The sequence below is a fragment of the Micromys minutus genome, assembly GCF_963924665.1.
Source record: "Micromys minutus genome assembly, chromosome: 3".
Taxonomy (NCBI): domain Eukaryota; kingdom Metazoa; phylum Chordata; class Mammalia; order Rodentia; family Muridae; genus Micromys; species Micromys minutus.
In genome coordinates this window covers 93,730,322-93,756,654 of record NC_137972.1, presented here as the reverse complement: position 1 = coordinate 93,756,654, position 26,333 = coordinate 93,730,322, and the positions used below count along the sequence as shown (strand labels likewise).

The 26,333-nt window shown below is 41.1% G+C and overlaps 1 protein-coding gene across 1 annotated transcript in view; it reads right to left on the bottom strand.

The window, feature by feature from the left end:
* FOXN2 (forkhead box N2) overlaps nucleotides 1-26,333 on the bottom strand; it is a 40,318-nt gene that overhangs the window by 7,041 nt on the left and 6,944 nt on the right. The window contains exons 2-4 of the mRNA XM_080914875.1: nucleotides 13,873-14,423; nucleotides 7,889-7,983; nucleotides 2,233-2,297 (exon numbers count right to left, since the gene is read on the bottom strand). Coding sequence (XP_080771001.1) covers nucleotides 2,233-2,297; nucleotides 7,889-7,983; nucleotides 13,873-14,409 — 697 coding nt within the window. The 5' untranslated portion in view covers nucleotides 14,410-14,423. The remainder of the gene's footprint in view (nucleotides 1-2,232; nucleotides 2,298-7,888; nucleotides 7,984-13,872; nucleotides 14,424-26,333) is intronic.

The window sequence follows — 26,333 nt, the reverse complement described above, 5'->3', positions numbered from 1 at the left end:
TCACAGGGTTTACAAAATGACCTCCTGCTTTACTGGGGGCAGGCGATTATCAGGAACTTAATTCCCATCCACTACGTTTCTTTGCAACCTTTTCTCTAAAGCATCTCCTTCCATTATTCTTATAGGAAGTACAATACTGCCAAAGCTCGGCTTGTCAGTTTCAAAGAGCCAAAATACCTGACAACAGAAAGGCTTCTCTATGAGGTTTTTCATTTTTGAAGGTCATGGAAATGTTTAAGAATTGAAATAGCAATACTACAAAAATGCAGTGTCCTAATCTACCTAGTAATTATGAGCAGAGAATAGATCCAGTATTCACAAAAGTTCCAAGGGCTGACACAACCATGGTGTGGAGCTGGCTAGTGAGTGCACAAGGCTTTGACCCGCACTAGAGAAAAGAAATAATACATTTTTGGATTTGTTTTACAACACAAAAGAAATCCCTCTGTTCTGAGGTTGTTAGAGGAAGAGTGGGACAAACTGATGGAGATGCAGGCATAGATAAGGACTTTTGGATAAAAGCAGTCACAGAGGAAGTAAGCAACAACAGACAAAAGGGAACTCTGCAATCAAACTGCCTCCTGCAGCAGCTGATTCAGAGTGAGGAAGGATGAAGAGGACTTTCCCAGCAGTTCAGAGAATCCCTCCTATATACCCAAAGGACTTAGAAAATAAATAAGCAGCAAACAACCAACTCAAACAACTCTGGAGAAGGCTGGGATGTAGCCTTGTAGTGTTTGTCTAACATGAGGTCCTGGATTCATCGGCACAACATAAGGCTGTCATGGTGGTGTGTGCCTGTTATGACAATATTCTGGAGGTAGAGGTAAAAGTTCAAGGTCATAAGGTCATAGCTGGGCTATATGAGACTGTTCGTTTTCTGTTTCTTAAAAAGCCTCTGAGATTCCATCTCAACAATGTCAAGAGTGGCTGCCACTGAGAAAACAAGTGACAAGTGGTGACCATGGAAAAGGGTCACCATTATTCACCCTACAGCTCCTATGGAAATCAGTGTGAAATTTTCCCACAAGACTGAAGGTAGAAATCTGTATGACCCAGCTGGGTATACACTCAAAGGTCTCCATATCTGACTGAGATACTTGTATGTTCATTACTGATGTATTCACACTAGCAAAGCAATAACATTAGCTAGGTGTCCACAGACAGATGAATAATGAAAACGTACATCCACACAACAAAACTTTATTCAGCAGTAAAGGAACAGGGAACCATGTAACCTGAGGAAACAGATGGACGTGGAAAACATTCTAAGTGACGCAACCCTGGCCCGCAAAGAGGAAACAGAGCGTGCTCTTTCCCACGTGGAGCTCAGACTCGAATTGTCACACATGCACATGTAGGTGAGACGTGAAGATGGTGTAGCTGCAGGGACACTGGAAGGAGCCCCGTGAACAGGGGAAAGTGACAGGGAGGGTAACAGACACATGACATCAGCATAAAGGTGCAGAAGCAGGATATGGCGGCACAGCCTGTACTCCTAGCACTGCGGAGGCAGAATCTGGTGGATCTCTGTGGGTTTGGGGCTAGCCCAATCTACCTAGGAGTTCCAGGCCAGCCAGGGTGACAGACTATAAAAACAAGGAAGAGAAGGACGAACACTGCAGATAGAGAGTTAGGTGGACACGGGACAATGCTGGGTTAGGGAAGACCAGCCAGACCCACGGAAGATGAAAATGCCTCAAAAATTAAAAGGGGTCAATTTACTAGTCCAATTAAATTCCTTTAGTCTTAACCTGTAAAAATATTCTGAACTATATCTTAATCTAAGAGATGGTAAAATTCTTTAGCATAGAAGTCACAAGTATCTTCTGATTAAACCAATTGTCCAAATCAAAGGAGAAATTTGTAGGTCTCTGCTGCAGCTAATCCTCAGCTATAGCAAGACACTGTGTCTCAAAATATTATTGTTAGGGTTATTTTTCTCTTCAACCTTTTCATAAATGTAAGGTTATCATGAGCCACATAACAGGAAAAAGTAACTCCAATGAATGATACTAAGAATGTTAGTAACATGTTCAAGGAAAAATATACATAAAATAATGGAGAAGCATAAATTATCTGTACATTATGAGTCACTGAAGAAAAAAAACATGTATACATCATACCAAATGTTGACAAAAGATGACTTTGACTTTCATTCTAGAAATGTATTCCTTAGTCTCCTAGGTTCTAACCTGCACTTCATGGCCCAACAGAATGGCTCATACATACCTTCAAGAGTCTGCGCTTGACTTGGCTTGAGAGCAGAGCTTAAGTAGTGAGGCGGTAAAGAAGCACTAAAAACAGGAAGAGAAGACAGACATGCTTAAATATCACTTTGTTTCCATGGAAACCAGCCACAAACACATCTCATACATACTATGAAAACCACAAGTAATGTTTACCTTATTCCCTTGGCAAACAGCACTTAACAGCGTCTGCTCAAGTATAAGGTGCATAAAGGTCGAGGCTCACAATCATTACTTGGTCATTGTTTATTGTTTATTATTTTCTCACACTATTTTTGTAGCAATTATATAATAATGTGTTTTAACTGCCTTGAACAGGAAATAATAAAAACTTGGTTTTGCATTATATATTTAAAATTTGCATAACACTAAACTTTTTTTTTGAGGGGATTCTTTTTTGTGATTGTTGAGAATAATCTTTTAAAATAAAATTAATTTCTGGGAGCTAGAGAAATAGCTCAGCAATAAGAACACTATCTGCTCTACCGAAGGTCCTGAGTTCAATTCCCAGCAACCACATGGTGGCTCACAACCATCTGTAATGAGATCTGATGCCCTCTTCTGGTGTGTCTGGAGACAGCGACAGTGTTCTTATATATAATAAATAAATAAATTCCTATTCACAGTTTTTATATGAACCTCATTGTTTATTTCATAGTTAAAAATCAGGGGTTACACAAAAACATGTCAAAAGAAAACAAAATGAAATAAAATGTTTTCACTTTATTAATGTTTAAGGTCAGTAAGTAATAAGTCCCATGCTGTTATGTAATCTCCTTAAAAAAAAAAGGCAAAAATCACTTTTAATACCTAAGGTTTTCTTTTTTAAAAGTCTGAAAGGTTATTATTTTGTATTAACTTGTATTAATACATTTAATAAAATACACTGTAATGATAAAGCTAAAGATAGCAATGTGAACAGATAAAGACATGGTGAAATGTATTTGTGATGGCATACAGTCTCCTACTTTATCTTTAATTAAGAGCATAGCTAAATAAATCATAAATAAACATTAAAGATACTTCCTTTGGTCCAAACTGCTGATCAGAATAGCACACAAGCACCAGTATGAGTTCAGAAGTGGAGATCTATTTCTGAAGCCATTGTCTCCCCGAGTGCTGGGATTAAAGGCTCCACACTGTTCCTGGCTCCACCCATTGTATTAAGAACTTCTGTTTTATAAGGACGCACCCCTCCTGGTTCCTTTCATCATGATGATGTAACATTCAAGAGGTAATGCTGCTGACATTTCCACTTTATTTTCCTGGTTGCTTACTACAGCCAACTATAGTCTTTTATTAATGATTCTCGAGAATCCAAAAGAACTACAGCAGGAAATTCTCAATCTGTTGTAGGTGAGAATTCATTTTAGTTTTCTCCCTATGTATTTGAAAATTAGTAACTCTCAAGACTTTTGGAAAAACAAAGCATCAAAGACAACCCTTAAGTTTATCTTAATACGGCATATTCCAACACACACACACACACACACACACACACACACACACACACACACACACACACACCCCTAACAGAATTGAAGATTCTTAAGGTTTCCTTAGGAAAAAGGGAAAAAAAAAATCAGACTTGGGGAGATCATAATGTCCAGATGTTAAGTCTGAGAAAATGAAAAAAACTAAAGCCAGAGAAAGTTGTAAGAAAATATATTATTTAAAAAAGTTTTCAGAAAACAACAACATAAAAATATTATCTTACTTAACATTTAAAATTTTAAACTTAAACTTTTTTTTTCCATTACAGGATCTCTCTGTGTAGCACTGCTTGTCTTAGAACTCACTCTTAGACCAAGCTAGCCTGAAATCATTCCACCTACTAGAGCCCACTGGAGGTACCAGCCCTGGAACCTCCCAGACATTCACAAACCTTTTCACCTTTATGTGGATGAGAAAAAGGGCACAGCAAAGGGGGTGCTCACCTAAACCTTAGGACCATAGAAAAGACCTGTGGCTTATTAATCTAAGAAATTAGACCAGGTGTCCCAAGGACAGCCAGCCTGCCTCTGGATCATAGATGCCACTTGATCCTTGCTAGCCAAGGACGATAACAAAATAACCTTGGAGTAGGAATGTGTTACCACCATCAATCACCACCACCCCACCCCACCCCACCCCCACTACTGAGGGGACCCTCAAGAATCTACCCAGGCAATGGCTGGCTGTCTAACCCTAGACTGGTGCACCTTCAGGCTCTACCTTTGAACCCCCTTACATAAGATATAATCTATCATCTGCCCTAAACCCAACCCCCCTGCTACCCGACCCATCCTCAGACATGCAGCATGACTGTGCTGCAGTTCTGGGGCACATCCAGAACACCAGGCCAGAGTTCACGGATGAGGAGCAGCTTCATCCAGAATGGAATCAGGTATGCAGGGACAACAGTAGTGGACTTGGACTGTTATCTGGGCAACCGCTTTGCAACCAGGAACTTCAGCCCAGAAAGCTGAAGTTAAGGCTTTAACCCAGGCTTTAAAACTGGCAAAAGGGGCCACAGCTAACATTTCCACTGACAGCAGATGTGCCTTTGCTCATGCAAATGGGTCCATATACCAAGAGGGGATTACTGATTGATGAAGGAAAAAACATCAAAAATAAGGAAGAAACACTTGCTATTGGAGGTATTATAGCTTCCTCTCAAAGTGGCCATAAATCATTGCTCCAAGCATCAGAAAGGAACAGCAGAAATAGCCCAAGGGCACAGGCTAGCTGACAAAGCTCCAAGGAAGGCAGCCCAAGCTTCCACCATCAACATCCTGTGTTCCCAGCCATCCCTGAATACATTGCTGAAGACAACTGAGATCAGGTGAAATGACAAGGATTACCGCAGAGACAAGGCAGGGACCTCTCAATGCTGCCATTACCCTCCTGAAGGAGTTTGCTAGCTCATCCATCAGCCATCAAGCTTTACTCGCACAGGGGTCACTGAGAACAGAAGGAAGTGCTGCAAGGGGCAGGCACAAAACGTTTGACTTAGTCAGGTACCTCAGACCGTGCCACCTGCCTGGCTGAGAACCACTCAGGCCCCAATCCAGGAGCTAATTGGGAAATAAACAGAAAGAAAACCAGGAACGTGTGAATATAAGAATTTGCTAGTTTCTATAGAGAGAAGCCTACTGTACCAAAAAGGAGACTGACAACGGAGTCTGGAAGACATCATACCCAGGTATGGTTTGCCTACTCCGCTTGGGTCTGACAATGGACCAACATTCATTCATCTCTCAGATAACTCAATGTCAAGCACAGATTCTGGGAACCAACTGGAAATTATATTGTGCAAACAGACCAAGAGTCCAGAGTCAAGTAAGTAGACAGGATACACCAGACCCTGAAGGAGGCCTTGACCAAATTACCACCTGAAACTGGCAGTGACTGGGAGTCTCTCCTACCTTATATAGACCAGAAATACCCCCTATACTTTAGGTCCCCCCACCTCTGAAATCCTATATGGGAGGCCCCTCATGCTGCCTATCCTCCAGTCTGAGTATGACCAACACAAGCCCACCGTGATAGCCCTGCATAGGGTCCAGAAGCAGCTCTGGGCTGCCATCGGCCGGGTCTGAGTCTGCTCCTCCCCTCCCCCACTGCTCTGAAGGTGATAAAGTCTGGACTAAGACATAACTACACTCTGGACCCCACACCATGATCCTGTCCATGCCTATGGCTGTTAAGGAAGTAGATACACTAACCCTATGTTAAGTCTGCCAGAAAAGAGATGACCCAGAAGTTATGGTCTTGTCTAAGAGACTTTCAAGAGAAATGGAGGGCCACCCCACACCCTCGATCCAACTGAAACTGTGGCCTCAGGGGTCCCCATCCTGTTCTGCTGCACCAGCCAGCAGCCCCCATCAAAGATGACCTCACCACTGTGACCTAGGGGTACACGGACACTTCAGGCCAGTTCCACTCAGCCCTTTACTGTCTGAGCATCCCCAGAGGGTGATGAAGCAGCCCTGTCATCAAGTTCACAGCAGCTGGCAAGAAGGCTGACTGGACTACCGGGAAGACACGGGGACTAAGACTTTACATCTCTGCCTGTGATCCAGGACTCTTATTTACTGTCTAACTGCTCTAAGGTAGCATCTTGAGACCCATGGTCCTCTTAGGCCCCAACAAGGCCCAACCAACCCCCCCCCCTGCCTCAGCCCACCATTGCTCCTTCATCAGGACCCACCACCCTTTTGCCCCAGTGAGGTCCCACTTTATTGAACCAACTGCTTCCAAACAATCAGGTAAAGAGTGGCCATTACCACTGTGTTACTAGGTTCTTTCCTTGGCATAGGGCTGGCAGGAGCCGCTAGTGTAGGGCCTCAGTCATAACTCCGGATAAAAATTACAAGGCCCTATGCATGGCTATAGATGCAGATATACAGACCGAAAAGCCCATCACAGCCCTACAAGACTCCCAGTCCTCCCTGGTAGAAGTCATCTTATAGAACAGAAGAGGCCTAGACTTGCTGTTCCTCCAGCAGGAGGACTCTGTACAGCCTTATGTAAGGAATGTTGTTTTTATGAAGATAGAGTACAAGACAAAACCAAGCAAACAAGAAAACAAAACCCCCAACAGTCTCAGGGTCGTCCTGAGTCCCTCTCCTATGGGTCTCCGGACTAATTAGTCTCTTACCCTATTGCTGTTGGCCTTGACTTACCATCCCTGCATAATCAATGCTTTAGTTAAGTTTGTTAAGGAACAGATTTCAACTGTTCAATTGATAATTCTGAAACAATACCAGCCCACAGAAACATCTTAAGGATTTGAGATGGCCCATTACTGAAGGGGAAATGATTTAGGCAGTAGTGAGAGGACAGAGACAGGCTGACTCCACGACAGGCTTCACACTGGCAGGTCAGGAGACTTGGCCTAGATCTGTTACCAAGAACTGGGCAAATCTAGGCAAGTCCATTACTGGAAAAGCCCCAAGTCTTGGGCAGCCCATCAAAAACTGCCCCACCATCTGGCCTGAGGCAAAGACAATGGGACAGCAACAGTTTCCAGGCTTCCCCAGCAACAGTTTCCATTTCCCCCAACTCCCAGCAATGGTTCTGGAATGTCCCTAAATACAGAGCCAACCAATTAAGATAAAGATTATCTACCTGTCCGGGGAATCCCCCTAATGTGCTTTAAATTGGGTCTGCGAGCTCACTGGAGTATCTCCATCCTGGTAAATGGTAGACCCCAGCTGGGCTTCTGTAGAATACAACACTGCTTATGCATATTATTTGAGTCTGGGTATCAGTCTTCAGCGAATCATGGACCCTCACAAAATGTTATGGTTACAAATCATGAATCACCTTATTAAAAATTTTAAATATGCATTTAATTTATTGTGTCATTGTTAGAATACAAACAAAATGAGTTAATGTTTGTGCAACTGAAGTCATACAATTTATTTAGCTTATGATATATTGCACTGACTTATTTTCTAAGAATTTATATTTATATTCAACTACTCAGCATTTTATTTTCTAGAAAAATAATTAACCAAGAAGAAAATATCTTAGGTTAATGTTATCAGTAAATACTTCTCCATACAACTAGATAAACACACAACACAACAAGACCTTACAACTTTCATGTCTCCATCTCACATAATAAACCTAGATCACTAGAGGGCCCTTACCTTTGTGGAGAGGAAAACGGTTGCTTCTTCAAGGCCTGCATAAGATTGGGCTTATATTCTGGATCAACACACCATAAGGAGCCTTTTCCATTAACCTAGAAAAAAGTTGCACATGAATTAGTAGCTTGGAACTATCTATCATTCAATTACTCTGAGAAACTTCCTTACCACCTTCTGAGTCCAAGCCAAAGCTAAAGTGAAGGCTGGGGATGCAGCCCGGTGGGAGCGTGCCTGCCCAGCACACATCTGCTCACACCGGCTTCCACAACCCACCTAGAAAGTAGAAGTGAGCCTGGTTTACATGGTCCCAGTCACCATGAATAAAACTTGTTCTAAGCCATGAATCGGGTCAGAGAAGATACATGTATTATTTCTCTACTTTAACACATGGATCTAAGAACTCAAAGTCAGATTCCTCACCCTTGGCAGCAAGTGCCTCCACCCTCTAAGCCACCTCCCCAACCCTATGCTTTTTGTATTGCAAACAGCCTAGTATTTAAATTATACTTTATAGCTAACTATGTTAGTAATTCTCTGGGAGACAATGAAACTTACTTATTCTTTCCCTACACTCCTTCCTTGTACAAAGCCATGTCTGGTGTAAGGTTTGATGCCGTTCCCTCCACACTGCTTCCATTTTCTCTGTTCTCAGTCAAATCAGATTCAAATCAAGTAATCTATAGCTAAATGACATAGCTAAAAATAAATGAACCTTAAATGTTATTCTGAAATTGGCATAGGGTGTTTACTGAAGGGGAACTCAATAATATCAACTGTAAGAATGGAACTAAATTTTTAAAAAGGTTAGGTGATAACAATAAGGTATAAAACTAACTTGGGGAAGAAAGCTGCTTATCTGTGGAAAAGTCCAGCCATTGAGTACGGAAGAGTTTTAAACACCCTGGCAACTGAGACGTGCAGAAAAGGAAACTGTGCTTTTAACAAAGTCGCACAGGGAGAAATGGGCTGGGTTATCAGATGAGATATCTCTGGCATTCAGTGGCAAGGGACCGCAGAAACAACAGTAAGCATTAGGGCACAGTGTGGTGTAACCCAAGTACTTCGGAGGCAAAGGCAAGTTCAGGGCTAGTCTGTTCTACATGGGGAGAGCTGACCCAACCAGCACTATATAATGTGTGTGTGTGTGTGCTTGCACGCGCGCCTGTATGTATGCCCTGTCTCAAAAACCCTAACACAAAAATAACAAAAACTAAGCAGCAGACAAGTTTTTCCAAAAAACCTTAAGATTTGCAAATGTAGATAAAAAAGTCATTTAGACAAGATGATACATGTTTTGACAAGTGAGAAGTAAAACTAAATGTCAACACTTGTATCTTTTGCTCTAATTTGGTTCATACACGTAAGTAAGGTTTCATACACTGACCAATACAGTTCTATCAGTAACCACCCACCCATATTCTACTTTGGCATTCTAGAAATACTTCCTACGAAGTGGTTCAAGTTTTATTTTCAAATTCTACAGTGAGAAGACTGAAAATTGATTTTGATCACAGTAGAAAAGCTATTTCCTTGAAACAGCAAATTGTAAAAGCTAAGAACTTGCAGTTTCAGGACATTTAAGTATCCTGAGTAGAGTTTCAAATAACAGCCAGGCTTCTGTTGCCATGGCAACACTTCCTTTCACTGGACCTGTTCATGAACCATTAGGAACAAGAAATAGAACTATGTATTTGCTCATATATATTTTAGAGTTTGAAAAGAGATTTTTTTTTACACTAATTCTCCCTTAAAATGTGTTTAAATGGTAAAACTCAAATAATCACTATCCTAACATAAAATTTGTCTGTAAGAAATGCAGTGCCTGGGTACTCACTGGAAAACAGAAAATATACATTCTCCCCTTTACTATCATGTACTTTAAACCTCTAAGAGCAACTTCAAAGGATTTGTAGAAAGAACTACATTAAAGGGGTGAACTGCAAAGATTCATCTTAATAAAAGTTTTAAATAATAAATTCAGAGAAGATATAATATTACTATTTTGAAATATTATTATTTTCCTGCCTTCTACATTTTAAGAGTTGTCTGTACTAAACTAGGCAGTTTAATTCCATGTTTATTAAACATTTAATTCTGAAGTTTAATTCCCAGTCATAATGTTCATTTACATTTAATAAAAATTCAGAAAAACATAAAGCTTTGGATGTTGTCCGGAATGTTGGCTAACTCAGTGGTAGACTTGTGAAGCATAAAAAATTGACTATAAGTTTGATCTCTAGACCTGGGGTTGGGAGTAGACTTGACCCTTTAGATGATTTTTGTGAAGTTGTCTGGATAATACAAAGGGGTCAGAGAACTGCCTTCTGTAGGAGAATTACATCTCTAGATAACATCGAATCAGAAAAGGGCTGTCAAGTGTACTAAATTCAACTTCAATTTAATGAAAGAATAACTGACCTATCTTCACAGATGCAAAGAAAAATAGATTCTGGGCTGGAGAGATGACTCAGTGGTTAAGAGCACTGGCTGCTCTTCCAGGGGTCCTGAGTTCAACTCCCCACAACCACATGGTGGCTCACAACCATCTCTAACGGGATCTGATGCCCTCTTCTGGTGTCTTCATGAAGACAGCTACAGTGTACTCATATACATAAAATAAATAATCTTAAAAAAAGAAAGAAAAATAGATTCTGAGACACTCCAAAAAGTTACAACAAAACCAAACACTGATGTGTGGAGGTGAAAACTCTAATTCTAGCACTTGAGAGGTGGTGAGAGGAACCTCTGGAGTTCAAGGTCACCCTTAGCTACCTATTAATTCCACTAGAGGCCAGTCTATGCTACATTAAGGCCTGCCTTTAAAACTTTTTGCCCCATATGCACTTTCTCCTCTACCTCTGAATGTAAGAATACTCCTAAGTCCCAAACAATTAAACAGTGTTCTATTTTCATCAACATCAAGCCTTTTCTTCTGGGGTTGAAACATTCTCTCCTCAAGACAGAACATAAACAACTCTAAATAGCTCCAGGAAGTCCATGAAACAAACATACAGATTCACTATGCCCATCCCTCACACAGTAAACACAGGCTTCTGAGAGTCTCTCCTCAGGCAAGACAAGCTGCAGCGCTTTTTTGGAAAGAAGCGGACCAGCTGAGCCTCCTGGAAAGGACTTGCTCCAATCTCTAGAGCTAGCTGCAGACTGTGCAGTGTACTCCAGATTCCCAGCTTGTGTGAGCTGTTCCATGCTGGGGTAGGTTTTGCTGATGGAGCTGTTAAATAAATAATCCCTTACAAATTCTTATTAAGCAATTCAAATAAAAGCATTGGTTCACCAAGTTGGAGTTTGATAACTTGTACCTAAAGCTTCTTGCCTAACCTTGTGATAAGGTGCCAGTTTTCACTCCAGTATCCTGGCCATTCACTCTCTAGCTCTTACCTCCCACCCCTTCTCTGAACATTTCAACTGCTCAGATTAGGGGTGGCCGTACAGGCCTGAAATCCTAGCATTTAAGGAGACAGAGGCAGGCAGATCAAGTTCAAACCTAGGACTAAAGAGATGGTTCAAAGGTTAAGAGCACTAGCTGCTCTTACAGAGGACCTGGGTTCACTTCCCAGCACCTGCATGATGGCTTGCCTCCTGCATGTACATAGTGCATACACATGCATTTACTGACATACATGTAAAAAATGAGATTCGTTAGACATGGTGGTGCATGCCTTTAACTCCATCTATTGAGAGACAAAAGCAATGCAGAATTCTGTGAGTTCCAGGCCTGCCTGGTCTACGTACTGAAAAAAAAAAATCTCAAATTAAAATAAATAAATAAATGGAAATCTTTTTTAAGACCACTGTGGTGGTTTGAATGAGCTATTGAGCTGTTTAAGGCATATCAAAATATAAAGGCTGTGTGTGTGTGTGTGTGTGAGAGAGAGAGAGAGAGAGAGAGAGAGACTCAGGAACATAAATCTTGGGGTGGGTAGCAAACCTGCCATCAGGATTTATTAGAAAATACTACAATACCACACTTCCTAAACACAGAGATTTAGTCGTCTGACTCTCTAGATCAGCATCCAGAGCTCCTAGGAGCTCCTGATAATCACGTGACTCCCAGGGCATCTGGCTGAGAATGTCTTCTTGGAATGTACAGCGCAGCTGTTTCTGTGTTCTACCAAGACACTCGGGCAGGTTTCTGAGCTGCACTTATCCCTGTCTTTCCTAGGCAGCTTCCCTCAGAGTTCTTGCCTGACAGAAGCTGCCTTGAATATCTTACAGCCTCTGTATCTCCAAAGCATTGGCTGAAGTCTAGTGTGATGGTCACATACTTTGGAAGCCAAGGCAGAAGGGCCATGAGTTCCAGCCTAAGCTAAGTAGAGAAGCCCCATGAGAAAATAAAGACAAACTTTAATGTTGAAATAAAAATTTTATAAAAAAGAAGTTGGCTTTGGCATTCTGAGACAGTAATCACCTTTTCCACATTGACTTTGTGGTTCTCATGGGCAATACCCAACAGCTTGGGAGGGAGTCTAGAGGAGAAAGTGACGAGTCCCCCACAGAAGTATCAGTGGGCTGTCCACTCTGGCCTCCAGGATCCTCATCCCCCTCTCAGATCCCAGCCAGCCGTCTGCTTACTTCTTTGTGGGTGATTTGATGAGCTTGGAGTTCCCTTTTCATTCCATTTGTCCTTAGAGCTAATTAAAGGAACGCAGCGACCAAGGATGGAGCTCAGAGCTAGGATAACTTGCCCACAATACGGAAAGCCCCAGACCGTGGCCATGGCATCTTATCGCAGCAATTTAACAGTGACTAAGACAGCTGCCCTTAGCGAGTATTTCGTACCAACTCCTCAAACCCTACATCTTATTAAACTACATCCATGTGTGGTACTGTGTACAATTCTCTTTCTACAGAGACACCAGACATGTTCAGGATAACGACACACTATCATTCACAAAGCAAAACTTCATCACACCCTTGTTCTGACCGACACTGAAGCCCTAGTAATTTACGACATTCTGCCTTCACTCCCTGTACCCTATACTGTGTGCCCACAATTCTCACTCATACAGAATAAAATACTGCTTTTGTATACCTCCCGCATCTACAGAAAACCTCTGATATAAATGAGCTACACTTTCATTATGTTATACCAGATAAATAGGATATACTGACATAGATGAAGAAATTGGGGGTATCAACTAGGGCTAGAGAGACCTATCAGTGGTTAAAAGAATATAGTGCCTCTTTCAAAAAACCCAAGTTCAGTTCCTAGCACCCAAATTAAGCAGTTCACAAATGCCTTTAAATCTAGCTCCAGGGAATCCAACACCCTGTTGTGACTACTGAAGAAGCCATAATCAAGCACAAACCCAGAGACATACATAGTTAAAAATAAATAAAATCTGCTGGGCAATGGTGGCATATACCTTTAATCCCAGCACTTGGTAGGCAGAAACAGATGGATCTCTGTGAGTTTGAGGCCAGTCTGGGTGGTCTACAGAGAGTTTCAGGGCTACATAAATAAACAGATTAGGTAGGTAGGTAGGTAGGTAGGGATGGATGGATATAGGTAGGTAGGGAGGGAGGGAGGGAGTGAGGAAGGGAGGAAGAGATAGAGAGAAACAGAGACACAGAGACAGACACAACGCAGCAAGCAAGCATACAAACTTATCTTTTTAAAAAGAGGCCCTCGCCTTCAAAAAGCAGCAACTTAGGTGGTCTGGGGACAGCACAGTGGCAGAGCGCTTTCCTAACAGAGCATGCGCAAGGCCCTAAATTCAATCTCAGGTAAGGGCAGGAGCAGGTAACAAGGTGGAGAAGGAGTGTCAAAGACAATCTAGGTGCAGGCAGAATGAATGTGATTTTAGTGAGTTTCTTTCAACACTGACACCATAAATTAAAGCAAATAAAGACAATAATTAACTTCAAGCTAACCTGACATGGCTTTTATTTTTCTTGTCCTTGAATTTTACAGGACTATATTAACTCCCCCACCACACAGAATGATGTTTATGAACACTTACCTTGCCATGAGTTCTTTCCACTTTCTGAAAACATTTATTCAGGGATAGATTATGCCGAACAGAATTCTTCCAGCCTGTAGGTGCAGTGGCGAAGTATGGGAAGCGGTCCAGAATCCAGCTGTAGATTTCTTTGACAGGCAAACATTTATTTGGCGAGTGTTCAATAGCCATGTAAATGAGAAGACTAAAGGAGTATGGGGGCTTTGAAGTCGCTGATGCTTTCTCTGGGCTCTGGTGGCACAGAGGTCCAAAGGGTGGCAGGTCACTTCCCTCTATGTCGTACAGCGGACTGACCATCGGCAGGCCTTCACTCCCAAGCCTGAGGTTTGTTAGAAGATCACTACTCTCATGAAGCCAGTTCAAATTTGTCAGCTCGTCATCTGCTGAGTCACTGCCCACTAGAGTGGCCTTTGGCCTCGCCGCATCCCCAGCTTCAGGCAAACTTCCCATTTTGTAAATCTGACTCAGTCCTGCAACCTTCTCAGCTCCCGGGGTCTCAGCTCTCTTATCCGGAGTCATTCCAATTACTGGACCCATTTACTCATAGATTTCTGTAATAAAAAACAAATTATCAATTAATGTAAATCTAAAACTTTTGAAAAGCAAATGTCTACATATTCAAATCAAGAGAATTTGCAATTATGTCATACAATAAATAAACACACATACATATTTGGGGTTTTGTTTCTGTTTTATTTATCTATATTTTACTGTAATAGTCATACATATTGTTCAATCTTTAAAATACTCAAATTTGAAAGTGTTTAAACAATAATTCCAAATACATCTTCAAGTCTCAAATATTTATCATTTAAAAAAGAAAAAATGAAAACCGTGAGAGCCCTTCTCGTGGAGGACCTGGGTTAAAGTCTCAGCATTTACATAGCAGCTCGATCACCCATAACTCCAATTCTAAAGGATCAACTTCCATAGGTACAAGGTACATGGTGCCCTGTATACATGTAAGCAAAGCATTTGTAGACATAATTTTTTAAAAGTAAACTAGTTTTGTTTCTATATGTCTGACAGGATAATTACATAGTTGTACATGTAGTCACTGTAGAATGGTTAAAGCAGACTAATTAGCAGAGCATGATGGTGCATTCCTATAACCTCATCATTTAGAAGGCCAGCTTAGTCTACACGGCAAGTTCTTCATTAGCCACGACTATGTAATGAAGCCATGATGCAACACCACCCACACATATGCACACATGCACAAATGTGCATGCACAGACATACTTGCACACACATACCAAAAAAAGCCCACATAAATGAAAGATAATTTCACATAGTCTCTATGTGGTAAGAACATATCTAGTATTTATTGTCTTACCAATTCTGTATTCCATAATTTCATTATTGACTAAGTTAAATCCGGAATAAATTTACTTAACTCTGCATTCCCAATCATCTCAGCCTCAACATGTCCCACTATTTCGGGACATTTGAAACACCATAACAAATGACACCTCCCGGAGCACAAATGACCAGGGGGAAGAAGAAACTAGTTTTACTTAATTCATTTCAGTGTACATAAAGATGCCTTATTTTAAAGCCAACAAAAAGTCTATAATCTATTCGACTGGTTCAGCTTACGTAATTAAGTAAAGTGGAAGAAATTCCTATAGAGCTTCATTTTGCTTAGACCACAGTCAACAGCCACTCAGGAACTATAAAACTTGTCTATTTGGATCCTGGGAACTATTGCTGATTTCTCAAATAGTGACAACCTCAGCCAATACTGTGAAGGCCAGCCACTTTGCAAGCTGTGTCAACCAGCCAATTAAAGTTGAGACAATTATGAACCTTATTCTACAGATGAGAAGGACTCAGGCTAAACATCCACACTCATGCAGAAAAACTCAGAACCGAAACTCTAGTCGCATTACACCACGGTAATAGTATATCTGTCTTTCCTGCTGACTCAGAGTCAAGGAACTTCCACACAACTGACAAACCCAAAACTGCAGAGATAATGTGAAGTTGTCCTAAAAACAGTCTCAGAAGAAGAGTGCTAAAGTACTAAGTGAACTGTTGATTCAAGGCCAGGTGGATACAAACCCTACATACACAAGTGTGACCTTGAAGCTCAGGTCCTGCAGCTTCCAACCTTCAGAGTGCTGGAATTACAGGCCTGTGCTTTGGTGACTGCTGGCTTGTAAGGTGCTGGGGAAGGAGCCTCACTCTGAAAGCCATAAACATGAACGAGATTAAATCAATTTACAAGCAAAATTCTGAAAGAGAAATAAGTGCACCAGCTTATACATTTCTACTGAATATTTAAACTTCAAGTCTAAGCTTTGATCTTTAAACCTTGCAAATTACAATCCTTGAGCTACAGGAGTATATGAACAGCCATTGTGAAGACACGTAAAAAAGTGACTCTCTTGAGAAGCCTATCATGTTTTGGGATTGTTTACTGCCTCCTCCCCAGCCCATATCTTTCTTAACATTTAATGAGCTTATTATAAAACTTAGAGGCACAAGCTGTGACTCCTCAGTTTGCTTCTCTCTGGTGCAGCCTTCAATAAAATAACTGCAGACAACACAGGCGCATCAATGTAACAGCCGTCAATAAAATAACTGCAGACAACACAGGCGCATCAATGTATCAGGTACTCAAACATCAAAAGCTTTTGACTAAATATTATCAGAAACTAATTTAGATGGGGCAAATATGGTTTTCTTATAAAATACAAGTTTATAAAATTCCTCTCTTAGGTTCTTTTTGGGTTCATAAACATGATGACTGCTGTTCACATTATTATGCGTGTCCCTCAACCTGTTACAATTCTGGCACATCACCACAGTGATATTAATTTTAAAAGACCATTATTCTGGAGTGGAGTATAAATGGAGGCAATGTGCTTCAGTGTTACAGGAAAATGGAAGCAAAGTGGAAAACTCCAGATGACACTGAAGGCTGGCATTTCCTCAGCAAGAAGACTGTAGTGTTTTCAAGGAGAAACAAGGAATTGTTTTACACTATCATTTTAGAGTACTAACAATCACTCTCTACCAAGCACTGTCTTCCACAGCAGATAGTGTCAATAGCAAGAATGTGAGTAAACAGCCAACATCACTAGCAATCAGGGAAATGAAAAGCAAAACCAGATATTAAGTATTATGTGGCACCAGACATGGTATATAGCAAGGATAGAGATTAGTAATTTTAAAAAAAATCAACATTTCTGTCCAAAAATATATAAATCAGATCGTGTACATCTGTGACCCTTCTACAGCCTTTCCTCTTCCACTCCACTCTTACAAATATCCAAGAATCATTAAAGCTGGAAAATTACTAACTTTCCATTTTTTCTGCAATAGGAAAATTGCAATTACCTATGCAGTCTACTATTTTGTAGCCACTGAAATGACCTTCTAAAACAACTGAAATGATCAAAAGAACTTGGTAATGGCCTTTGTTATCAGTCTTTCCAGTTTTTTCTTTAATGTATTTATTTTTATAAGCCTATTTTAATCATCTATCACAAAGTTTTTTCTATAACATGAATTAGTCTGTCAACCAATGGAGATTTTTTTTTGTTTTGACATTACAAAATGGATTCCATGTAAGTAAGCCTGTCCCCATAACCAAGGGCATGCACTGGGCATGGCAACCATGACCAGGGGACTGAGTGCTGCAATGACAGTTTCCCAATCTTCCACAGTGTCGTTTACTTCCTCATTCACTGTCTCATTTTTGCTGATAACTGGACTCTGCCAAATGTATCACTTAATACAATCTTCCCAATCTCTGGGATTTAAACAATTTAAAATTATTTAAATCTCAAAACTCTTAATATTTTATTAATGTAAAAAATGTACTGCCAGCTGTGCCTAGCACCAACATTCTAAGACACAAAAGAAATCTTTAAAGAGTGCCATGGTGGCTCACAACCACATGTAGCTCCGGTCACAAGCACGAGTGTACATGCATGTCCATGTGTGCGAGCACATGCGCGCGCGCGCGCGCGCACACACACACACACAATAAAAATCTTCAAATACAATATAATTGGTATAATGAAAACAGCTATTTTTAGATGTACAGAATTATATTCACTCATATTCAACTCCTTAGAATCTACTGACTTCTTTCTGAATTATCAAGCTAAGCAAAAAATCCATCCATTATCAAGATACTTCTGGCCAGGTTGATGGTACCCACCTTTAATCCAGCACTCAGGAGGCAAAGAAGCATCTCTGAGTTCAAGTTCTCCTGGTCATTCTGCCACCCTCTCTTCCCCTCTCCCTACTCCCCCATCATGAAGTAGCTCTCTCATCTACTTCTCTAGCACCCTGCCTGTACCCTGCCATGAATCCTGCCATGAATCAGGACCTCTGAAACTGTAAAGCCCCCGCTCCCCCCCTCAAAGGGCTTCTCTTGTAAGAGTTGCCTTTGTTATTACAATGTCTTCATAGCAATAGAACAATTACTGAGAAAGAGACCATAATACATCCCAACTTTTCCTAGGTTTTAAACATTTTATTTCTTAAGGTTCTCCATTATAAATAGTGCCCATTCCATAACACCCAATTCTGAGACTAGAAGACAGATTTAAAATCCCAAATGTAGGCGCTGAAGAGATAGTTCAATGATTACCAGCACTTACTGCTCTTACAGAAGATTGAATTTGGATCACAGCACCTATATGGAACCTCACAACCACCTATAGCTCCAGTTTCAGAGGACCCAATGTCCTCTTTTGATCTTCTCAGGGTCCTGAATGCATGTGGCACAATACATACAAGCAGGTGTAAAAACATACATACAGAATAAATAGATTTCTAAATCCTGCATGTACTAGATGACTATTTGCTCACAACGCTACATGACACCATGTTTCTAGGACAACTGAGGCATTACAGTCTCTTAGGAATAAAACTGCCTCCTGGTCAGACTTGGGTGACACCTCATGAGATCCATTGTCTCTGAGTAACAATAACAAAAATGTGTCCAGCTGTACTTTTAGTTAAGAGACAGGGACAGAGTTCTCATGGAGAAACTGTTACTGAAATAATTCTGGCAATAGTAAGAGAAAACAGATGAAGGGGGAAAAGACATCTTTCAACAACACTAAAAGCAGAAGCCACTAAAACCAAAAAAGGAAAAAGCAGTAGTGCAACCTCTCTAAACTTACTTTTCTCTCCACAACTCACCCAGATACACGTTGTAACATTGAGTTTATATTCTACATCTATGTAAATCATTTGCACAGCATGCTATTCCTATACATTGTTTCAGCATATCTCCAAAAACACCTGCTCAGTTGTTGGTTTCTTGGGGAAAAGCAAGCACTCCAGTCTGCCTGTCTGCCTGGACTTTTGAATCACTTATTGATGTCCATGAGTGTCTACTTTGATGTTTAAAACATTTTGGGTTCTGTGTCAAGGCACTATGCAGGACCTTGGTTGAAGGATCCTTGCTAAAACTAGGGACAGCAGCTTGGATACTTTAGGACCCAGGAACGTACAATGGCTGAATGTGAATAAGCCTTCCTTTTGATGAGCACCTTCAAGTCTACACAGCTGGCTACTCTATTCAATGACATCCATCAAATTGCTCACTTATGCCTGTACACCACAGTGCCACATGCATTCCTCTCTTGCTTATGTCATGGTCATCTCTTTAACTAACTGGTACATTCTGCTGAAGAACTCAGCTTTTCACACTAAAGCTCAAAGTTTAAAAATAATTCAGGTCTACTGCAAGAATATATGCATTTACTTATCTATGGGTTGATTCTTTAAAGCCAACAGCATATTTTACCAGTGAATTTTTAAATATTTAATGACTTCCAAAACTAGTTTCAAGGTTATAAATAAAATACAATACTGTTAGCATCAATATGGTAATAAATATTCTTAATGTATAGGTGCTGGATGACTCCGCAGTTAAGAGCACTTGTTGCTTTTCCAGAGGCTCCACCTGATTGCATCTGTAACTCCAATTGCAGGATATATGTTGTGTTAAGTATTAAATTAAAATGGCGGGCGAGCAGTCCACAGCACCAAGCCATGCTACCCCCAGCTAGTCTTTGTCCCCAGGTGGTCTCTCTAACCTCATTGCTAGCTGCATGCTGTTCCACCACAACCTCTACTTGCATTCCTAACAACTGCCCCCTGTAATTACTGTCACAATTCCCACTAGCCCAACAAAAATCAAAACTCTGGAAACTTGTAATCTAACAATCAGATTTGTAACAGTAAATTCTCACTCCACAATAAACTCAGGGCCAATTGATATGATATAATCTGTCCACATAGATAAGACAAACTGTCCTATAATAATCCATCCCTTAAAAGATTCATAGCTACCTGTGGCTAGTTAAAGCCACACGAGGGTGGTTCATCCTTGTCCTCCTCTATCTTGGCTTCTCCCCCCTCTCTTGGCTTCTCTCCTCTTCCAAAACTCTGTCCCCGGCTATCTTGTTCACTGTTCAACCACAGGCCTTGCCTTATCTTGTGCCTGCCCTCCCTGAATATCAACCACAACAGATATACGCTCTCTTGACTCCGGTGGGTACCAGGTACACATGTGATACACAGACATATGTGTAGATAAAACACCCACACACATATAAAGTAAAACTTAGTTTTAAAAAGTTCTTAATATACACTAAGATCTATTTAATTAAGGGGGAAACCCACACATTTTGTTACAAGAAATCTCTTACCCATAAATAATAATTTAAAAAACAGTACCACAGGGGCCATATGGTGGCACAAACCTTTAATCCCTTTAAACTCCAGTATTCAAGAAGCAAGGTGGGCTCTCTGTGAGCTCCAGACCAGGGGCAGAGTCTGATCCCTAGCGCTCATCGGGCAGCTCACAACCGCTTCAACTCCGCTTCAGGCGGCTCTATATCCCCTTCTGGTTCCCTTCTGGCTTGTGTGACCTCTCTTCCTTCTCTGCCCCTCATATACATATACTTTTAAATAAAAAATAGTATTAGAATAAAACCACCAAAGCTCAATTGAATGAAAAGTCCCTCCCACCCAACAAAGAAAATGAATGTTTCTATTTTTAAGTTGAAAACAAAACAATTTGAAGACATTCACTATTATATAAATCATGGGACTAATTTATTTTACTTGGCTTTTTGTTTTGTTTTTACCTAGACCATTAAAAATATGGTATATTGAAATGAAAACTTCACACAGGAACTCTGATATGTCCCTAAATTAAATTTTCTTAAAATTGTTCATACATAGCATACCTAACTCTAGACAACTGCTATCCATCCTTCACATTTCGCCTTGAAAACTCTAAGAATGGTCTAACATAAAGAGGCCTTCTACTCTTCCACGATTAGATGGTGATGATGATGGTGGTGGTGGTGGTGGTGATGATGATGATGAAAGCTGCAGCACCTGAAATGGCTTAACACATATCTTTCCAAGAGGCTGAAGTTTCCCTAAGGGCAAAGCTGTGTGTATTTTGTTTTCTGCTCTGTTTGTTGTATGACAAATCAAAGTTCTGCTATTATGCTACTTTGGTGTCTGAGAAATAATAATATTCAATTTTACTAGAATAATCTAATAATCAAAACTGAAATTCAGGTGGTGCATCCTAGCACTTAGTCTATAGCAGAATTTTAGGGTAGGCCTACACAACAGAGCAACACACACTCAAATTCTAGTATTATTGGCTTTCCCGAGGATAAATGTGCATATGTGCATATGTGCATTAGAGAATAAAAGAACACTGTTGATGATTATTGATAACAGACATCATTTAAAAATCTTCACTAAAATACCTCACGCACTTCGTGACAACCCTACCGGATTACTATCATTGGACTCTGTATGGGGAACAAGGAGATGAAGGGACTCGCTGGAGGAGCCACTGCAGAGCTACATGGCTCTGGCTGAACTCCAGCTCCCTGCTGCATCTCAAACACCCAGGAGTACAAGCAATCACATCTGAATTAAACAGCCTCTAAATAAACAAAATCCAACAAGTTCCCCAAACACCAACCCAGCAACACTGAGCTGTTTTATTCTAATTCAACTATTCTCTGTAAGTGTAGAATGCACCTGCTCTACGCCATAAGGGGTGGCTAGTGAATACGAGGAAGAATGGGGGGGGGTCAACAAAACATCTGCAACCAAAGAGTAATCCCAGGGCCACCTCTTGATTCCTAAGAAACTTTACTAGATCCTTAAATGCTAGGTCAACTAAGAAACAAACAAACAAACAAACAAAAAAACTTGGGGCCTTTTGTTATATAAATTACTGTAAAAAAATTAGGTGGCAATAATTTTAGGGGGAAAAATAGAATTCACCAAGATTTTAGGACAAAATATTGTGATCATCCCAAAAGTTAACAGGATCCTAGAGAGGATTATCCAAGAAAGCAGCCACAGTGCCCCAAATGTTTGCTTGTCTGTGGTCAGCAGAGGCTGGGAGTATAGTGCATGTTAGAATATTCATCCACTATGTGCCAGGCCCTCATTTCAATCCCCAGCAACAAACAACAAAGACAACAGAGCAGATCCTTAAACACATTAACTCTTAAAATACAGCAGAAGCTAAGAAACAAAGATCAGAAATAAAGGCTATGGCCCTGTTTTCTACACATGTCTAATACAGAGAGGGACAAGAAAGAGACAACCAAGATGAGGCTGTGAACAGAAACAGACCAACAAGCAGGCATCCCTGGGAAGCCCCAGAGGAACAATCTCAACAGAAGCAACAGGCTGCATAGCAGGTAAGTAGTGATGTCCTAAGAATGGCCTCTAGAGCCGGGCTGTTCTAGACCGGCACCCAATCCCATCTCCCTGCCCTTTTCTATGGCCCTCTATATTTGCAGCCTTTCCACCAAAAGAAAATAAGATAGAATTAAAAAATCTTGCTGTGGAAGCTGTAGTGTCACAGTGAGTCATACCTTTTGTTCAGTTTTACTTCACTGAATGAGTCATTGGTCTGTTTCGAGGACTCTGGCTTCTGCTATGCTAATACTGGAGCCACAGAGATCCTGCAGCTTTGGATCATCAGGAATGAGGTAGATTTTGCACTGCAACAACTCAAAGCCCTGGGTGGTGGCTGAGTTGGTCAACCCGCTAGCTCTCCCTCACCCACACTACCAGGGCAAACTCTATGGCACTGCCCTGGCCAGCTCACCGAAAGCTGTGCTGACAAGGGGCAGGGTCAGCTCTCCTACTCTCATGCCCTAGGGGACAGTTCATTCACACCTTTGCCACCAGGACCAGCTCTACTGTGCTGCCAAGACAAGGTTCCTAAGTGCTGAAAAACAGCTGCCCAGACCAGGGACATCTGCATGGCCTTTGGTGGTAACACAGATCCCGGCTGCCACAGGACTACAAACCCAGATGTGCCGGAAGCAACACAGACCACTTAAATCAGCATACCCACTCCCCCAACTCGTGTGTGTGTGTGTGTGTGTGTGTGTGTGTGTGTATGTGTGTGTGTGTGTGTGTGTGTGTATGTGTGTGCTCGAGAGAGCACGCTCGAGCACCAGGTGGGGGAAAATCTCTTCCGCACCTCCCTCCCTTAACAAAACAAAGACATCTACATGGTCTCCAGAGGGAGCTTAGCCCTCAAATATCCACTTGGCTTTTGGTGGTAACTCAGGCCACAGACACTGACACCTAGAGATGGCCCTTGGCAGCAGCCAGGCCAGGACCTCACGATGGCCTCCTCATATCTGCTTGTCCCTCATGTCCTCTGAGTCTTCAGTTCCACCTTTCCCCAGTGTATGAACCCTAGGCTTCACTTTCTCTAGCATCTCTCCACCACAAGCTCCATCTTCCTTATCTCTCCATCACACATTTGCTGGTGCTTGAGTGTCTACCTAAAAATCTTGGAAGCCAATTTACTTAATCTCTGATAATATATAAACAGAACAGAACTCCATGAAGTTAAAACTATTAACAGCACCTCCTAGAAATTTAGGGAAGCTTCATATTTAAAAATGGCTAAAATACTGGTAATTCTATAAAAAGTTACAATTAAAAAGAGGAAGCTTACATCCTTTTAGATAATAAAACACACCTAACTAATAAAGGTACTCGGGCACTGGCTTGATAAAGGCAGCGGGAGGAGGCTGGCTCACAGTTCTAGGCCAGCTAAAGCAAGAGGGAAAGAAACCTTGTCTCAAACAACCACAACAAAAACCAACAAAACAAACAAAACGGAGAGGGCCTGGAAAGGCCCTTTGTTGAGAGAGGCATGGCAAAGAACTTCTGCAGGCATCCTTGTTAGTCCTGGTCATTCCTGCTCAGAGGAGCCCTGGCTGTTTCTGCTGGGTTGTCTGACTGTTGGCGACTCACGTTTGCTATGCTGACACCACTGAACTGGACTGCTGGTGTATCCGTGAAGTGTCTGCAAGTAGATGGAGGTGCAGCTGCTGATTTCTGTGAACTCAACTGCTGAATTCCTGACAACAGATTGGATTTGCTCCAAAGAACAATTTCTAAACAGATCCACTTCCCCCATATCCTAATAACCTTTTTTCCTACTACCTCTGGTGGGTGGTGAGCTAGAAGGGAGGTTAAATCATTTAAGAACCCATATTAAAAGTAGGATTTGAAAAACCAAAGCCTACAGGAGATTACATGAGCACTGGACTTAGAATAATTCACTAAGTTATATATTTGTTTTATATGGTTTTCTGTAGCTGCATTTCATTTGATAGAACAATAAAACATTTTTTGAATAATCTTTTGAGAAGGCAAACCTGAAACTGAGTGTCCTGTAATATTTAATCATGTCTGTCACACCGTGAATGAGTTAAGTCTGCAGCATCTTTAATTATCTGACCTTTACTCTTTAGACGAAACTACAACCAACACTTAAAATATGTAAAAGTTAAAGATATTCTAAACTGCCAATAACATTTATTTTTGAGGCATAAACAGAATAATCCCAAACCCAATAATTCAACTAGCATCACATGTGAGGTACTTCAGTTTAGTTGAAGGGCCGCACAGATCACTGTTACAGAGCAACATACTTAGTAAGTGCTATGAGGAAGGCACAAAGCACTGTGGGTAGGACTCTGCGTTAGCATTCTAACTAGGCTCTTCTCAGACTCCATCAATCCACCCCTCACCTCCACCCACAAAGCCCACTCTAAACACACTTCACAAGTACAGTGCTAAGAAGGTAAATTAAATGACCAAGTGGATGAGTAAATTTATGGCCAAGTAGACAATAAAAAAGTAAAGATGGACTGATGTATATATAAGACACAAGAATGATGGGGCCTATCTGTCTAAAATGAGGGCAATTGATTTCTTTTTGTCACTGAACCCAACACTGTCACAGAAATGATGGATAAAATTATCTACATTGATCCTAGCATCTATTTAAGAAATACTAAAGACTTGAAGGTAAGGGACAGCTGTATAACATTTCATGTGCTGCCACACACACACACACACACACACACACACACACACACACACACACACACACAGAATATCTTATGTATTACACGGGTACATCACCTGTCAATTAAAAAGCCTATTACCTATGGCTTAGGCAGGAAATAAAAGGTAAGACATTGGAAAGAGAAAGAATCCTGGGATAGAATATGAGGCGCATGAAGAGCTGCCCAGAAGATATGAGGAGGTAGATGCATGGTGTCTGAGCACAGGTGACACCCATGCTAAGACAACTGGTATACCTTAGGTGTGAGCTAGTCAGAGTAGAGCCTAGCTATATGGCTAAAATATTTGTAACTATATTGAGTCTGAGTCTTATTTCTATGAGCATGGGGCTGGGAGGCAGAAGCAAGCCTAACTTCTACACACACACACACACACACACACACACACACACACACCAGGTATGTCTATCTGTAATAACAGCACTAGAAGAACAGAACTTTAAAGTCATCTTTCCCTGCATAGCTAGTTCATAGCCAGGCTGGACCACACAGTGCCCTGACATTAGGAATGCAGTCAATATAGGTAGGATGCAATGTATTCATTTTTCTTATGTTCTTGCAAACCCTGTAACATTTAGTTAGCAAACATTTAAAAACTAATTATAGCATGATGCCATGCTAGGTAACTGCACAGTAAGATTTGGAATCAAGCAAACCTACCAGCCACCAACTCACGGGCACAGTCTGACAGATGACTGAACCTGCATGTGTCCATTGTTTAACTCACTGTACAAAAATAGTGGTATTCCCGCCAGTACAGGGATCTCAGTAACAGCTTCTCTACGCTCCTGCCTGGAACAGATCAATATATAAACACTTCATCTGACAACCCATATTCTTACAAAACTTCAGATTATAGTACAAAAGCCACAGATTTTCACTATGACGGACTAGTATTCAAAACTCGGCCAGTGCTACGTTGACATAATTCCTCATTGTTTCTTATATATAAAAATAAACAATATTCCCTGCAGGGCTGTTGCCCAGAATTATATACTCATGTATCTAGTAGCATAATGGCATGCCAGGACACAACAG